The sequence below is a fragment of the Panthera onca genome, chromosome B4 (genome assembly GCF_046562875.1).
Source record: "Panthera onca isolate mPanOnc1 chromosome B4, mPanOnc1 haplotype 2, whole genome shotgun sequence".
NCBI classification, from domain to species: domain Eukaryota; kingdom Metazoa; phylum Chordata; class Mammalia; order Carnivora; family Felidae; genus Panthera; species Panthera onca.
Genome location: NC_138345.1, coordinates 44,461,679 through 44,479,769, shown reverse-complemented (window position 1 = coordinate 44,479,769; position 18,091 = coordinate 44,461,679). Strand labels below are relative to the sequence as shown.

The 18,091-nt window shown below is 37.3% G+C and overlaps 1 protein-coding gene across 1 annotated transcript; it reads left to right on the top strand.

Moving 5' to 3' along the window:
• Window positions 1-1,317: 1,317 nt before the first annotated feature.
• Window positions 1,318-18,056, top strand: LOC144616825 (NKG2-A/NKG2-B type II integral membrane protein-like). Its single transcript, XM_078449194.2, has 6 exons — window positions 1,318-1,504; window positions 1,777-1,908; window positions 2,363-2,416; window positions 2,921-3,045; window positions 17,577-17,680; window positions 17,936-18,056. Exons 1-6 carry the CDS (start codon window positions 1,318-1,320, stop codon window positions 18,054-18,056), a joined length of 723 nt encoding a protein of 240 aa, XP_078305320.1.
• The last annotated feature ends 35 nt before the right edge of the window (window positions 18,057-18,091 follow it).

Here is an 18,091-nt window from a genome sequence, read left to right as displayed (position 1 = left end):
AAAAGAAAGCAGTTTGATTTTTCATAAAATGCAAGTGAGGTACTCTCTGTAAAATGTTATTTTAAACTTAACTGTAAAGAATCCAAAGAATTTTTATAAAATTGAACAAAACTTGGCCAAGAAAGTTACTCAATACTGAAAGACACTCCTGTGTGATGAATTATCTTCCATGGTCTAACGATGTGAATCAGTAATGATGAATGGTTATGGTGTTAAAAAAAAAAATAACTAATATATTATTGAGACTCTACAACAGAGAGATTGAGTTTAACTGCTTTATATGCATTATATTTTACATATTTTATTTCCTATTTTAGATTAGTAAACCAGATAGCTAGACAGGAAATAATTTTTAAAGGTGGTACTTTGTACTTGGAGAGACAGGAATAATTCCAGAGTTCACTGACTGCACAGCTCCTTGACTGAAGTCTGAAATTACATTTCTCTGATTTATTAGCATAACTATACACCTAGAGCTGCCATCACTGCCTTTGAAAACATAGAACTTTCTAGAAGCTTGTGACAAATGTGTGCTTTCATAAATGATCTACCCTTTTATTTATCATTTTATGATTTCATATTTCTGCCACTAAATCAGTTGTCACTTTCTGATGTTAAGTCCGCTTTTAAAAAATGCTTTGTTTCTTTCTGTTTTCACCATTGTTCCTGCTTTGGGTAATTTTAGTGTGTCATGTAACATTTTGAAACATATAAAATATTTCTTCTAAAATTTAACGATTCTCACGACTCCATAGATGTTCAAAATAAAATATTGCTTTGATAGCAATATTTTAGTAAAGATATCTAAATCAAAGTCATTTGCAACAGGAAATTCCAATATATGCTAAAAATAATATTCTCCCGTCTAGAGCCTTTCATTTTTAACCAATAATGGCTTTAACATTGTCAAAAAATTGGTGCAACACTTTTGTTTCTAATACAACATTTAAATTTTAACCTGGGTATTCTAATACTGTTGAAATATGCCTGTGGAAACTCCTTACATTCACGAGGACAGTATTATTCATGAATTCCTTTCTTCTTCACTAATTTAGTGCCTTACATGTTTTCCAATCAGTATTATTACGCTATTATTGTAAAAAAACATTTATTCTATAATGAAACACTTATTTCAAGCTCTGTGGAAGCTAGTATCAGATTTTACATTATTCAACTGCAAATGAGGAGTATTCCTCACCCTGCACCCCACACGGTGTCACTGGACTAGCAATGTCGTCAGCACATGACACACACTCTTGATCAAGACCTTCAGGGCAGTTTCATCCACATTGTAGCTGACACTACTCAGCTGCAGACATGAACAACCAAGGCGTGACTTATGCGGAACTCCATCATGCTAAGGGCTCACAAAGACAGCAAGTGCAACCTAAGGGCACGAAGTGGTCCATTTCAGTAACTGAGGAGGAGATAGCCTATGCAGAATTGAATCTTCAAAATGCTTCTCGGGCCCTTCAAGGGAATGGCAAGAACTCTCCCTGCAAAGGTAAAACATTTAATGCAGACAAGTATGTCTGTTTTAGGATTTGAAGTTGGGGTGTAGGGGTGTAGGGAAAGAGTAGGAAGTGATCTCACATAGTTTTCATTTGTGAGGACCAGAGCTGGAGGTTGGAATATGGTATTGTAATTGAATGCATTGGTATATTCTGAGAGAAGATTCCAATGATAGTGATGGGTTTGAGGTGCAGGTTATTGTATGTGATTCCCTGTACATTGTCGGTTCTCTTGCTTGTATATCTCGTAAATGATTGTTTCCAGGCATCCTTTCTCAGTGTTTGCATTTCTCTTCCTACTACTCACCTTCATGTCCAGAGAAGCTCATTGCCGGTATCTTGGGAATCCTCTGCCTCGTCTTGATGTCCACTGTGGTAACAATAGCTGTTATCCCCTGTAAGTACGTGTTTGAATGACTAAAAGGGAATTTTTCACCTTACTGATCATTAGTTCCTCGACATAGTGTGTAACACTTTGAATTTGTTATCTCATTTTAATGCATGTGTGCTCTAAGTGTGGAATGATCATTTAGAGGTTATCTAAAGTAGAAATAAGAGAATAAATACAGGGAGAATTAAACACATATTTGGATTTAATAACTCAAAGGCAAGTCATACAAGAGACTTTTTGGTGAAATATGCATTAATTCTTGAGATTGCTTAAACCAAATATTGTAAGAGATGGTGAGGTTTGGTTCTTTAAGCTTTTGAAGTATTTCCCCCCTCATGTTCATTATTTTATTAAATTTGTCTGGTAAAATAGCACACCCAATTTCAAACTAAGAAACTCAACATATTATGATTTATTTTATTTAAAATTATGTTTTTTGAGAATTGTTTTAATGTTCTAGCTACTGAAGGACCAGCGCAGAACAAAACATCCCTGGAAACAACAATCCAGAAAGGTACAATATCCCTTGCAAAATTCTACTACTAGTTTAGTGTCTTCCTATCTCTATCTTAAGGTAGGTAATAATGATTATAGGAGAGTGTTACTTCTTAGACAACAATATGAAGAAATACTCATTTAAAATCACCATAGCCATTGTTACCAATTGCTTCACATTTCCTCCTCCTATAACATGATAAAAGATAAATCATTCCATAAAGCTGATTTTGTTCAGTGACTCTCAGGACATGTATAGATGGACATTTTTGTGGTTGCTTTATATGGGCACATAAATTAGGGGATGAAAGCCTCACTCTTCTCTGAGTGTGTGTGTGTGTGTGTGTGTGTGTGTGTGTGTGTTTTGTTTTAATTTTACCAGCTTGTGAGGGTCTACGAATGTTATGTACACATATGTGTATCCATATACACTATGTAAAGTTTCATTTTGTAATATTCAAAGCTTTTTGGATAATATCTCATAATCTCTCTCCAGCGTGTCTCTGTTGTCATTGTCCGAAAGAGTGGTTTACGTATTCCAACAATTGCTATTACGTTAGCACTGAGGGAAAATCGTGGAACAAGAGTTTGACGTCCTGTGCTTCTAAGAACTCTAACCTGCTCTACTATGATGATGAAGAGGACAAGGTAAGTTTTCAAATGTTTCCAGATTCTATTAAAAGCTTGTCAGTTAATGGGGCGCCTGGGTGGCTCAGTCTATTAAACATCTGACTTCTACTCAGGTCATGATCTCAAGGTTGGTGAGTTCGAGTCCCAGATCAAGCTCTGTCAGGCTGACAGCTCAGAGCCTGAAGCCTGTTTCAGATGAGTTCCCTGTTCTCTCTGCTTCTCCCCTGCTCATGCTCTCTCTTTGTCTCTCAGAAATAAATAAACATTAAAAAAAATTTTTAAATGCTTGTCAGTTAATATTATGCTTCCAGAATTCATCAATAGTTTTATGTATTTGTAGTTTATTTCTTTTAAAGTCCTTAATATCCCATGGTTTTACTTTCTGACACATTATTTATACTTTTATACCTTGAATGTACATTTGATAATTTCCAGTTCTTGCTTTTCATAGAAACCTGTTCTTCTGGAAATGCTCTTTTGTCTGAAATTAACTTTGCTATTTCATTTTACAACACATCAAGGAAACTAGGCGTATGATTGTGCACATTGATTACAATAGACTTAGAATCACACAATTCTAAATTACATCATGAGACAGAAGTTTAGAGCCTTTATCAGGCCTGCCCATTTTCATTTTATGAAATATCTCTGCTTATTTTGGGGATTTTATCAATGGAATCATTCAGGGTGCATTTTTATGTGTGCTTCACTTCTCTCCCAGGTGCTACTTGTAATCCATCTATAGTAACACACTTGTCTATAGTTTGAGAATTTTCACTGCTCTCCTATGAATATGACATGTTAAAAACCATTCTCAGAAATTTAGTTCCTTTTTCCCATGTGGGTATTATGAATAATTATGTTAGGAAAAGTCTTTTCTTTGTCTTCCTCCACCTATCATATGTATAATCATTTATTACACATAGTGACGTATTACATAGTATATTTAAGTTATATAAATGTTATTGGTTTCATAATAAAATAAAAGTGTATAAATATACCATAATTGTATTTACATATGTTCATACATATGTTCATACATATGTTACATATGGTCCTACATTACTTTCCTGAATTTACCTTTTTCTTTATTTCTTTATGGTTTTAAGGATGCCTTATGGTTTTAATTATGGTTTATGATCCAATTAGAAATTATTTTTAGTGATGCTATATTTCTGATGCTGTGAGATAAAAGTGAAGGTTATATTTTTCTAAATTATGATCTTATTGACAGAGCATCCTATAGCAAAGTAGGTCTTTTCTTCATAAACAACTTCATATACCTAAAGTTGTATATAGGTACACATATGATCTAATCTCCTTCATATAAAGAATATAGATATTATATATCTTTATACAGATAATTGTATATTCATAGATCACAGTCTATACAGCCCATCACAACTCACGGCAGTTTGAGTAAAACACAGAGACTTATTTGCCTCTATGGACCCTTACCATGTCCTATTTATACTGTAAGTGCCCTAAGTATTTCTCTACTTACATTGAGAATCACATAGATGTTACAATTTTGCTTCAACTGATAATTTTGCTTCAAATATCAAACAATTTAGAAAACCCAGTGAAGGAAAGTCCATTAGACCTAATGAGAGTTTTATTCTTTCTTTTGTTCTCATTTTCTTCCTGATGATTCAAGAGGCCTTCTTTTACCAATTTTTCTCTTTAGGAGTTCTGTCAGAGCAGGTCTGGTGGTGATACATTTTCTCAGTTTTCCTTTATCGGAGAATGTCTTGATTTCCCCCTGCATGCCTGTTGATTTTTTTGGTGGATAGTCAATGCATTTTATTTTTTTTTATTTTTTTAATAAAAAAAACAGTGTTTTTTTTTTATTAGAATCACCCAATTAGTGTCTAAAATTTTCTGTCTTCCTAGCATGCCTTTTTTTCTGTTGTTTTGACCGGAGAGAAAAAACATTGTGGAGACTTGGGTGTGTACCTGTTGGTGTCTGTGGTTTGCTAGGCTCTCTGACACCAGTCTACGTGGGGTAGAGGGAAATTCCGGAGAGCTCACCACCACGTCATTCCTCGGGTCTCCAGGGCTGGGATCTGTCAGCTTTCTCATTACCTTTCTGAATCTTATGTCATCTTATGTATAACGCTCAGGGATTGTAGCTGTATTGGTGGCAGGAGTAGGGAAACGTCTATCCATTCCATCTTTCCAGAACAGAAAGTCTGGTCTGGGGTGGCTTTCATTTGAATGCTCCTAAGATTAATAGTGTTGGACCTATTTTCCTGTACTCACTTGCCATCTATACATGGTGTTTGGTGACGTATCTATTGAAACATTTTGCTAATAGTCTTACTTTTTTTTCATTGTATTTTGAGAATTCTTTATGTACCCTGGCGGCAAGTCTTTTATTAGATGCGTGGTTTGTAAATGTTTCTTAACAAGTTTATGACTGTCTTTTCTCTTCCAAGAGCAGATATTATCTTGACGAACTACACTTCATCAATATCTTCTTCTATGGATCTCTATCAAATCTCTGGCCAACTGTAGGTCATGCGTTTGTAATAAAACATTTGAACTTTTTTATGTGTGATGAATTTTGAGCACTTTAGTGTATTATAAAGTATATAATCATTAATCATATTTGATACTCCATTGTTTCCAGAACATTTGTTGAAAAGACTCTACTTTCTCCACTGAATGACTTTGCATTTTTGTGTAATTGTGCATTTCATATTGTGTGGGTACAAATGTTGCCCTTTCTCATCTGTTTAATTAATGTCCTTATGTATTTTTATGTCTGTTTTGTACTTTAAAAATCATCCTTTTTATTTTAAATGTTTCTTAATTTATTCTGAGAGAGTGAGAATGCAAGCAGAGGGAGGCACAGAGAGAGAGAGAGAGGCAGAGAATCCCAAGCAGGGTCCATGGTGTCAGCACACAGCCTGACCTGGGGCTCCATCTCAGGAACCATGAGCAGTAATCAAGAGTCAGAAGCACAAATGACTGATCTAGCCAGGTGCCGACAAAATTGTCCTTTTTTAAACGGTGAATTTATTCAAGTTCATTTTCAGAGTTATGCTACCTATTCAGGATCGTTGCATGGATGTTTCCTATTCATTTATATCTTTCTAAAGGTTTTATGTAATGTTTATTTTTTATTTATTTATTTTGTGTGACAGAGAAAGTGCATGGGAGAGGGACAGAGAGAGAGAGAGAGAGAGAGATGGAGACAGAATAACTTCCCAGCAGGTTCCTCTCTGTCAGTGCAGAACCCAATGCGGAGCTCAAACTCACAAACCCTGACATCATGACGTGAGCCCAAATCAAGAGTTGGACACTCAACCAATGAACCGCCCAGGCACCCCTTTAGAAAGGTTTTTTAAAAATAATAAATATTAGTTTTATCATTTACTTTCTGTATCACGGAAATCACATCAATTGATCTTCTTTGCTAATGTGATAAATGAAGATTATTTATGGCATTTCAAATGTAAATACAACAGGGCACTACTTCAATAAATCTACTTATGATTGTCCTGATATGTAATTTCCTTCTTTTTTTAGTATTCCCATCAAAAAGTATATGACACATATTTCATTAGCCTCCTTTTCTGACCCTACAATGATTTCTTTTTGCTTTTTAAGCTGGCATTACATTTTTCTTTATTCATAAACATCTAAATACTTTCTAACTGAGTGTGAAAATTTTTCTGAGTTACAGAAAAAATTGTATTAGAAATTTTATATATTTTTCAATATGTTAACGTTTATTTATTTTTGAGACAGAGAGAGACAGAGCATGAACGGGGGAGGGGCACAGAGAGAGGGAGACACAGAATCCTAAACAGGCTCCAGGCTCTGAGCTGTTAGCACAGAGCCCTACACAGGGCTCGAACTCACGCACCCGCGAGATCGCGACCTCAGCTGAAGTCGGATGCTTAACAGCCTGAGCCACCCAGGCGCCTCCTGTATTAGAAATTTTAAGACACTTCTGATATTTTTATATCTATTTCTTTTGGTTCACACGTTGTATTTGGTAGGATTTTTTCCAATGTTCCATCTAGTTTTAAATATATTCGCATTTCTTCATAATATCGTCCTCTGATACTTTTACTGTGGTACAAGGCACATACAGATGGGTCACATGGTACACGTGCCAGCAGATGGCCGAGTTTTCAGTGTCACCACTGCGTGGAACGAGAAAATGAATATTACCAACACTGCGAAATGCCCCTACCAACTTCTTGTCTGCCTTTTAAAAACGGTTTATAGAAATAGAATCATAGAGTATGCATATTTTATGTTTAGCATTTTCAGGCGAAGCCAAACTTGTGTGGTTCATCCATATGTAGCTGCATGAAGTTGTCAATGGTCCACATCTCTTTGCTGTTCTGTTGTCGGGTTGTCCTAGGTTGCATTCGCCCATTCTATTGTGGATGCTCTTGGATATTTGGGTGTTGGTCATTTGGGGCTGCTTTGAGTTATTCTACTATACATCCTTCACGATCAGTTTTTAGCTAAATGTATGTGTGTCATTTCTTCCTTCTATAACCTTACCTGGCTCCTCTCATTGCTGCTTGAGAGGGAAGCAATTGAGATCGTGCATTGATAACATTCTTCCTTTGTGTGTGATTGACAAAGGTACCCATTGTCTGTAAACACTACTTTAGCTTCATCCTAAAAGCTTTGATGTATTTTCAGTTTATTATCATCCAGTACAAGGTGATTTCTCTCATCCAGTACAAGATACTTTCCAAGATTTCATCTTTGAACTGTACATGTTTCAGGAGTCTCTCACTTTCCATATTTTAGGAAATTTCCCAGATTTCTTTCCATTGTTTCTTCTCATTTGTTTCCTTGTCTTCAGAGGAAATACCTTGAATATTTCCATGCTTCCATCCTTGAACTTTTTGATCCCTATGGATGACCTAGAACACTTTCTATATATGTCAGTTATGTGAAGCTGGTTCCACTATTTTGACAGTCTTCCATAGTCCTCCTGCTTTTGTGACAAGCTGGTCTTACTGAAGGAAGAGATTTCAGTCTTCAGCTATACTCATTGAATTGTTTACTTACCCTTCTAATTCTGTCAGTTTCTATTTCCTGTGTTTAAGTGTTCTGTTCTTAGGTAAATAATGTATGTTTTTAATTGTTTGATCTTCCTCTTATATTGACAGGCTTAACATTTGGAAATGTTTCTTGTACTTTCTATTAATATTTCTTGTTTTAACAGCTGCTTTGATATTAGAACAGCCATTTCTGCTCACATCTTTGCTTACTGGTAATAGGGTCTACTTTTTGTTATCCCTTTATTTTCACCTCTTTGTGTCTGAATCTACAGTGTGTCTGTTACAGACAGTATATAGGTCGATATTACTCTCTTATTCAGGATGACACTTTCTATCTTATAATTGGAATATTTATTTAATTCACATGAGTATAATTACTGGGATATTTGGATTTAGGTATCGCATTTGCTATTTATTCTATACTTATGTCTTGTTTTCCTCTTCCACTTTACCTCACATCTTTTGTATTGAACATATGCTACATTAGTGTTCCATTTTACTTCCTCTACTGTTGTCTTTAGTATATTCTTAAGTTATTTCCTTAGCAATAGTTGTAGGTATTACAAACCTATCTTTTGTTTGTTTTTGTGGAGATGATGTTGGCATCTCTCATTGCACACATTTAATGCTGACAATCTGTTCATTTGATAAATTTATGTATTGCCATATGATTACTATGGCCATGTTAGATAACACCTTTTCATGTCACATATTTATCATTTTTTGTATGTGTTGAGAGAAGCTTAGAATTAGTCTTAGCAACTTTGAAGTTTAATATACAGCAATGTTGTCTGTAATCATATGTTGTACATTACACCTCCAAAAATTATCTATTAGCTATAAATTTGTATTCTTTTTTTAAAAAAAATCAATGTTTATTTCTTTTTTGAGAAAGAGGGAGAGAGACAGACATGAGTGGTGGAAGTTCAGAGAGAGAGGGAGACACAGAATCTGAAGCAGGCTCTAGGCTCTAAGCTGTCAGCACAGAACCTGACGTGGGGCTCAAACTCAGAAACCCTGAGATCATGACCTGAACCGAAGTCGGATGCTTAACCGACCAAACCACCCAGGAGTCCCGTAAATTTGTATTCTTAAACATCTTCACAAACCATCAACCCACAGTCCCTGATAAACGCATTCTAATCTTTGTTTTTACCAGTTCAGTCTATCAGATTTCATGAGAAAGACAATACAATATTTGTCTATTGATGTGTGATTTTTGTCCCTTACCATAATGCCTTCAAGGTCCATCCATTTGTTACAAATGGCAAGATTTCCTTCTTTCACCTGGCTAGATAATATTTCACTGTGAGTGTACGTGTGTGTCTTGTGTTTGTACGTGTATATATATCACACTCTTTAACTTTATGCCGGTTGCCAGATACTCAGGATCCTTCCATTTCTTGGCTATTGCAAATAATGTTGCAATGAGCATGAGCGTGCAGCTATACCTTTGAGATGCTGATCAGTTACTTTGTTTATTTTGAAAAAAATTTTAATGTTTATTATTTTTGAGGTCTGGAGGGGCAGAGAGAGAGGGAGACACAGAATCTAAAGGAAGCTATAGGTCTGAGCTTTCAGCACAGAGCCCAATATGGGGCTCATCCATATGAACAAGGAGGTCATGACCTGAGCTGAAGTTGAACACTCTCCCGAGTGAGCCACCCAGGTGCCCGATTGATCACTTCCTGTAAACACATATGTAAGAGTGACGTACTATTTTTCATTGTGGCAGAACCAATTTACATTTCCTCCAAAGGACTGGAGGAAATGCAATCCCAAAGGATTGCATTTCCATGATTCTTGATATTGAACAACCATGTTCAATATACATACAAAGACAATATACATACAATGTACATACAATATACATACAAAGACCATTTGTATGTCTTCAAAAACATGTATACTGAGGCACTTAGCCCATTTTTTACATTGGATTTCTCTCTTTGTTTTTATTCTGTTGTATGAGTTCTTTATATATATTAGATATTAGTCCTTTATCTGATATTGGTTTATAGATATTTTCTTCTCTTCTCTCCATGATCTCTCAACTATTTGATTCTTTCCTTTGCTGGGCAGAAGGTCTCTAGTTTAATGCAGTCCCTCTTTTCTTTTTTAGATTTGCTGTGATTTTTCTGACTTATCCCTGAAATCATTACCTACACCAAAGTCAAGGGTCTTTTTCCTTTTGCCTATACCAATGTTTTTCCATTTGTTATATATTTTAATGTTACCAATTTTTGTCTTTTTGTTTCAATTGAATGAATTCCTTTTAGCATTTCTGTAGGACATGTCTAATTTCTTCTGACACATGGCTTTAAAAACCACCACTGGAGTCATGCTGTTGCTTTCCCTTGACTGCCATCTGTGGCAAGAGTTGAAACTTTGATACACCATCCTCTAGGATGCCGGGAAAGTCTTTATCTCTTCTTCATTTCTGAATGACAATTTGTTGAGTAAGGCATTCTTGTTTGATATTTTTTTTCCCCTTTGACCACTTTCAGAATGTCATCCCATTGTCTCCTGCTTTCTACAGGAAGAAGATCTTGTGAGATGATCCTTTTTGGGGTCTGGTATGGCAAGCTGACCTCAGAGCCTTCGTAGCAGTATTGGATCTGTTGCCCAAGATCAGGCACAGATGGAACTACCAAAGCAACTGGCTTTTGGTGCATAGGTTCATTTGTTGTGGCTGTGGCGCTGGGGTCTCGGTTGGAGACATGTGTAGATATTCCACGCAAACTCTACCTGTGTCTCAGGGACTCACCCTTGCGACTCTGGCTAGCAGAGGATTGTAGCAAGTACAGAGGCCCTGGATGACAAGGTTCATTGGTGACTGGGGCCATGGGCAGTGTGTGGTAGTAACATATGCTGGGGATGGGGAGTCCAAGTTTCCACTCTGTCCCAAGTGGCAGTTCCAAGATAGCAGCAGCATGATCCAGTGGTGGCTTGTGAAAGCCATGTGTCAGGACCCAGGGATCTGGACACAGACCTCTAGATTCTTGGTCTCCAATGACAGCTTAGGCTTTAGTGTGGAAGCTGAAAGTGTGTTTGGGTATGTAGCGGTATAGCAGCAGCAATGAGATTCAGAGCCCTACAGTTGGACCGGAGAGAAGAGACTCAAGGCAGTGGTGACTTGGCCTACCAATGAAGGGTCAGAGCCTTGAGCTACCATAGGTGGAGAAAAGTCTTCAGGTGTTAGCCATGGCAGTTCAGTGTCTAGGCCTGGAGGGTTTTGGGGTTCCAAATAGCAAGAGCATCCTTTGCAATGAAGACACAGGGTATTAAATGGAATACGGTGAGTGGGGCTCAAGGCAGCAAATATCTGCACCCATAGTGGCAGTTAAGGCACACCTTAGGATCTGAGGTCAGGTCTCAGGAAACAGCCTCAGTAATGTGACACAATGCCCTAAGCTGGGACCAAGAGTGGGCAAAAATCAGACGCAGTTCTAGTCTTGTATACATGACGTGCTATGGCCACCAATCCCTAAGAGCAGAATTGGAGCCCTTGAAGGCAAGTCTCATCATAGCAACACCTCCATCCTCTGGGAGGAGGTGTAGAGGGCACACTCTGGGCTGCTCCAACAACTGGGATTAGAATGGACGGGCTCCTTCTGTTGCAAAAGCTGCAGACATCCCCATAGTTGAAGCTTAGTGGGTTCTCCTGCTCCCCTTCTTTCCATGAGGTGACTCTCCATGAGGGGATTCCTCCAGGTGCCAAGTGGCTCTCAGCTGCAGGGTTGGGTGATGCAGGCCAAATGCTTCCTTTTCTTTCCATGGGACCATCCTGGATTTTTGATCGGCACCAGATTTTTGGTGTTTCTTTGTTGTCTAGAGCTTACCCTGAGCAGTTTTTAGTTTGAAGTTGTTTAGTTACTGTTCTGACTGATTTTGTGGGCAGATGAGCATTATGACCTCCTAGTCTCCATCTTGCTCATGGCACTCTTTACACATATACAATTAACTGATTGTCATCTACGCCCCATGAATCCTGACTAATTTCCAATAAAATATATTAAATTACCACTAACAAGCTCCTTTCCACCACCTATTATAGGTGTGCCTCAACTTTCCAAAAATTTGGATTACCTCACTTTGCTTCTCTGAAAGCCCTACACCAATACCAGTTTTTGCTGAACAACGGAAATCAGAAGGGGATTTTTGTGTTTAGGACAAAAGGCGAAAAGTGAAAATTGTGTTCAGGGCTAGTTTTACTGTTTAGTGTCAGCTCACACCCCAAGCAGCAAGATTCGTCCTGTCAAGTTCATTTCTCAGAAACTATATACTCTGTGTATCAGTATCAAGCATAGGGTTGAACTGTATTTTTGAGTGTCTGTGCTTCATCTCAATTTATTTTGTGTATCCACTCACAAGGCGTGTCTTGAGGTGTCAGAAAAGCCTAAGGAGGTTATATGTGTTATGGGTTATGGGAGGCTGGTTGCTTTTTATATCAGGAAATGCTCATTTTTCCATGTAAGTTAATGTTATTTGCTTTTTCACTTTACACCATTTCAGCTTCAGAATGTTTTCATAGGAACAATCTGTTTTCAGAGAGAACGGGAAATCCATCCTTCTACCCACGTTGTAATGAGGCCAGCTAGCACTGGTTACTGAACACTAGTTATTCATCAACGAACCTTCTATGCTTTCATGATTTCACATTAGAGACCTGAAATGAAACATTCGTGGTGACTTTGCAACACAAATATTAGTAACTGCTAAAAAATATAAGGCATATGGTATTCATCCAACCATACGGTGTTATAATAATGACCTTGATAATCTTCTTTCTCAACAAAATTCAGAGAGAAAAATACACAGGTTTTGAAATTTACTGACGCATCTATCGTTTCTGCTGATCTCTATTCCTCTTTGTGGGTATGCCTTACCATCTACATCAGTTACTTTTAGCTTGAAGATCATTTCTGAAAGACAGGTGTACTAACAAAAATTGTTAAGTTTTGTGTTTGATGTGGGGTCTTTATGCATCTTTTCTTTCTGAAAGACAGCTTTGCTGAATTATAATTCTTGTTTGACAGGTCTTTTTGCTTTGTTTTCTTTTGTTTTGGGTTTTTATGTGTGTGTGCGGGGAGTTGGTTTTTTTTTTTTGTTGTTGTTGTTTTGTTTTTTAAAGTATTTTCGTGGTGAAACTTATTTATTAATCATATTGTTATTTTCCTAAATATACTGAGTTGTTTTTCTCTTTCTCTTGCTATGATCACCTATTTTTGTTGGCTTGCCTTTCATTTTATTCTTAAGCTGTTGCAAACAAAACACAACAAAACAACATTTACCACATTACCCATGTTAAAAAAATAGACTACTTTGTTAGAGAAGTTTTAGTTTCATAGCAAAACTCAGACATAGCACAGAGGTTTTCTGCATTCCCCTACTGTCTGTGTGTCAATGCACAAGCAGTTCGTAGACTCTCTCATTTTCAAAATCCCTCAGTGGGTGGTTCACTTGCTACAACTGATAAACCTGTACTGACACCTCTTTATCACCCAAAGTCCATAGTTTACTTTCAGGTACTCTTGATGTTGTGCATTTTAAAAGTTTACAAAAATATATAAGGACACGTATGGAGTTATACAGAATAGTTTCCCATCCTTCAAAATCCTCTGTCCTTCACCTATCCATGCTTTTCCCCCCTAAACCCTGTCAACCACTGATCTCTTTACTGTCTCCATAATTTTGTTTTTTTCCAGATGGTCATATAGTGGGAATTATACAGTCTCACATCTTACATTGCATTTCACTAGATCATGCATCTTTTTTTTTTTTTTTTAATTTTTTTTTTTCAATGTTTTTTTATTTATTTTGGGGACAGAGAGAGACAGAGCATGAACGGGGGAGGGGCAGAGAGAGAGGGAGACACAGAATCGGAAACAGGCTCCAGGCTCTGAGCCATCAGCCCAGAGCCTGACGCGGGGCTCGAACTCACGGACCGCGAGATCGTGACCTGGCTGAAGTCGGACGCTTAACCGACTGCGCCACCCAGGCGCCCCTAGATCATGCATCTTAACCAACATAAGCACACATGTTAGGAGTGTTAACTATCACATTGTTGCCCAAAAGATATCTAGAAATTTCACCTTGTAAAATGGGAACTCAACTCACTGAACAATAATTCCCCTTCTCCTCTTTCCCCTCAACCCTGAGCAATCACTATTCTACTTGCTCTATCACTTTTACTACTTTGGATACTTCGTATAAGTGGAATCATACAGTTTTATTTTTTATTTCGTATGTATGACTGGCTTATTTCACTTAGCATAATGTCCTGGAGTTTCATCCATAGTGTAGTAGGTGATAGGATTTCCTTCATTTTTACAGCTGAATAATACTACAGTGTTATGTATATATGTATACTATGCTTTCTTTCTCCATTCATCCCTTAGTGGACATTTGGGTGACTTCTCCGTGGCTCTAATGAATAATGCTGCAGTGAGCATGGGTGTATATATATCTTTGAGATCTTGCTTTCAATTCTTTTAGATAGTTTCCTACATGTGAGATTGCTGATTCATATGGTAATTGTATTTTTAATTTCTTGAAGAAGCTCCATACACGTTTTCATAGGGGCTGACCAATTTACATTCCCAAAAACCGTGTGTGAGTTTCCTCCTTTTCGACCTCCTCACTGACACATTTTTAAGAAATGTTTATTTATTTATTTTGAGAGAGAGATAGAGAGAGAGAGCAAGCAGGGGAGGTGCCGAAGGAGGGAGAGAGAGAGCATCTGAAAGCAGATCCACGCCATCAACAAAAGCCCATGCAGGGCTAAACCCACAAACTGTGAGATCATGACCTCAACCAAAACCAAGATTCGGACTTTACCAACTGAGCCACCCAGGTGCCCCAACACAATTGTGTGTATGTGTGTGTGTGTGTGTGTGTGTGTGTGTGTGTGTGTTCCATCCATCATAATGAGTATAAGGTGATAACTCATCGTGAAAATGATTTGCATTTCTCTACTCATTAGCGATATTGAGCATCTTTTCATATGATGTTTCACCATTTGTATATATTCTTTGGAACTTTGTGTATTTCATTTATTTGTCCATTTTTTTAATTGTGTTTCTGGTGTTTGCTGTAGTCATTACCGCCTTGTAGATTCCTTATGTATTTCAGATATGATTTTCTTGTTTGAGATATGATTTGCAAGTGTTTTTTTCCACTCTGTATTTTCATTGCTGATCATGCCGTTTAATGCACAGAAATGTTTCAGGTTGATATTGCCCACTTATCTACAATGGACTTTTCCTCTGTGCTGTGTGGTTTCGGTGGCATAGCCAAGAAATCATTGCCAAATACAATGTTGTTTAATATACCCCCTTTTTTCTTTGAGAAACTTTATAGTTTTACATCTTACATTTATGTCCTTAGTTCATTTGGAGTTAATTTCAGTATACAGTGTAAATGTAAACATCCAACTTCATTCTTCTGCGTGTGGGTAGTCAGTTTCCAGACACCCTTTGTAAAAGATCCGTTGTTTCCCTTTTGAATCGTTCTGATATCCTTATCAAAACTGATTAGACTGATTATACATGGTTTGTGACTGAATATTTTTAAGGGATTGTTTCCATGGGGGGCTTAGGGTCTGTCTCTTTCTGTTCCTTCATCTTGTTACTTGTATCCCATTCCAGGCGGAAATAGTGTGCAGGGCAGGGGTATGGATTCTGTGGCAGATAATGTGGCGTAAGGCTGATGGAGGTGAAAGACGTGTCACTCATCCCTGATTTTCACACTGACTTAAGTCACTTCACAATCCACTCTGTTCCCTCAAGACTATTTCTTTGTCTGTATTTGCCGGTGTTCTTTGGTCATTTTATTATGATGTCATGAGATGTTGATTTGTATGTGCTCATTCTGTTAGCAGTTGCTACATCTCTGGTGTCTATAAATATTTTAAATGATATTAGTAAGCTGTTCATTCGTCGTGCCTTAAGATTGCTGTCTTGTTTTTTTTTCTGCCTCCGTTCTTCTCATATTGTACTTAGACCTACGCTGGCTTTCCTGACACTGTTTTGAAAGTCTCTGAATTCTGTAAATTCCTCTCTTTTTTTCCGTCTCATCCTAAGAAATAAATAAATTTTGTTACTCCTCCAAGTTCATCAGTTCTTTTCTATCTAATCCCAGACTTTCTTTAGAGAAAATTTCGTGAATTTTCCATTTCAGGTATGTATTTGTTCACTCAGATTCTCTGTGGCTTCTTCATATACTTTTATTTCTCTATTGATATTTCCTACTTGCTAAATTACTGCCATCACATGCTCCTGTAATTATTTCAACTAAGTTTTCTGTATAGTTTACATATCTTTATAAGAAGGACTTTTCAATGCTTTTTTCTAATATGTGCAGCAATTAGCCCATTAGAAGTTGCTATTGACATATGCTTTCCCTTCATTGGAAGATATTTTCCAATTTCTCTTCACATTTTTTAACTTTCTATTTAGACACTTTTTAAAATATAGTTTAGTAAATATGCATTCTGTTTCGTTTTTCGTAGATTTCCTATGTTTTTTGTTGTAAAAACTTTATGGCAGCATCTTCTCCACTGATGTCTGTTTGCTGATAGTTTTCTTCCATTTTTCAGTGTTCTTATTGCTTACTTTTATGACCTTTGACTTTGAAGCCTTGATGTTAATTACTAGTGTTTTTTTTTTTGTTTTGTTTTGTTTTTGTTTTTGTTTTAAAGAAAGGGTGTGTTCAAACACTGCAGGTCAGTACAGCTTCCATGTTCTGCAGTGTGACCTCAGTGTCTGTGTGTGAATGCGGGAGGGGACTGTTCAGACCTTTACTCTCAGTTCCCAAGTGTCCTTGTGCTCTTACTTTCTCCTGGGTTCCTCTTGGTCTCCTCTCCATGTGTGTCTATTTTTTCCATAAGCTAAGAGTGTTGGAGAGCGAATGTCAACTCCTCCGTTATATTCTCACATCCAGTGTCTTTCCATTGTATTTATGGGGGTCACAGTGCTTAAAACAAACACTGCTAACTCCGACCAGGACAGGTATGGGTTTCTTTCATCATTTCCGAGAGAAATCAGCACTTGGAGCTGAAACATGAATGGGTGCCCGTCCCCATCCCCAGTGCTGATCAGGTCTCCCCCTGTGGCGCCAGCACCATTGCTCTTTGCAGCATCTCCGAACTGTAAAAGCTACAATCTTCTGGATCACTGAGCCAGGGGTGGGCAGGTGGAGAGACACGGGAGCATCCTAGGTGAGAAGGTGACAAATGTGCTTCTGACTTGAATCTCCACTGTACATATTTCATAAGTTACTAACCTTTGATCCATTTTCTAAACTCTGAAATTGTTTTCATGGTCAGTTTGTCCACTTCACTTAGTCCTACTAACATAATTTTATACTTTACTGTCCAGTGCATAACATTATATTATAATTTGCAAGTGTCTATAAAGGAAGAAAGGATGAACTTTTATTTGTTATTACAGAATTCAAACGATTATAAGAGCTTGTATTTGACTTCCAATAAAATTTGTTTTCTCATAGTTTTTGTTGAATTTACTCTCTGCTACTACATGGATTAGAGGCTCCCAGAGAAGCCATCATAGTTCATCTGTGCAGCCAAAAGCCTTAACATTTTCTCCCAAAGTGTAAGTCTCCTGACAACTTTTGATTTTTTGCCTCACAAGAATTGTTCTTAGAAACAAAAACAGCAATGTGTGAACAGTCGCATAATCACAGTAGTTGAAGTTTTTCCAGAGAAAATGGTATGGGAAATCTTGAGATTGAGATATATAAGTATGAGTCAAAATGGATGGTTCATTCCTCAAAATACTATGGTCCCTAGTAAGAGATATAAGCAATCTTATGGCAAGATTGATGAGGTATAATTCTCTGTATTTCAGGTTGTCAGCATCTTCAGAGAGTGACAACGGTTGCCCATATTTCAATTTTGATACAAACAAAATTTATTTTGTACCCTGCTCAGTAATGAGACCATATGTGTGTAAGCACCAGGCATTTTAGTTACCTCATTTTGGTAGAATGCTCTTTCACCTTTT

What these genes read in the sequence shown, in the direction of transcription:
- LOC144616825 (XM_078449194.2), top strand. Translation starts at nt 1,318, where the DNA reads ATGAACAACCAAGGCGTGACTTATGCGGAACTCCATCATGCTAAGGGC. An exon ending in CAAGAACTCTCCCTGCAAAG is followed by an intron (nt 1,505 to 1,776) that starts GTAAAACATTTA and finishes GATTGTTTCCAG; the next exon opens with GCATCCTTTCTCAGTGTTTG. An exon ending in TTAACATTTTCTCCCAAAGT is followed by an intron (nt 17,681 to 17,935) that starts GTAAGTCTCCTG and finishes TCTGTATTTCAG; the next exon opens with GTTGTCAGCATCTTCAGAGA.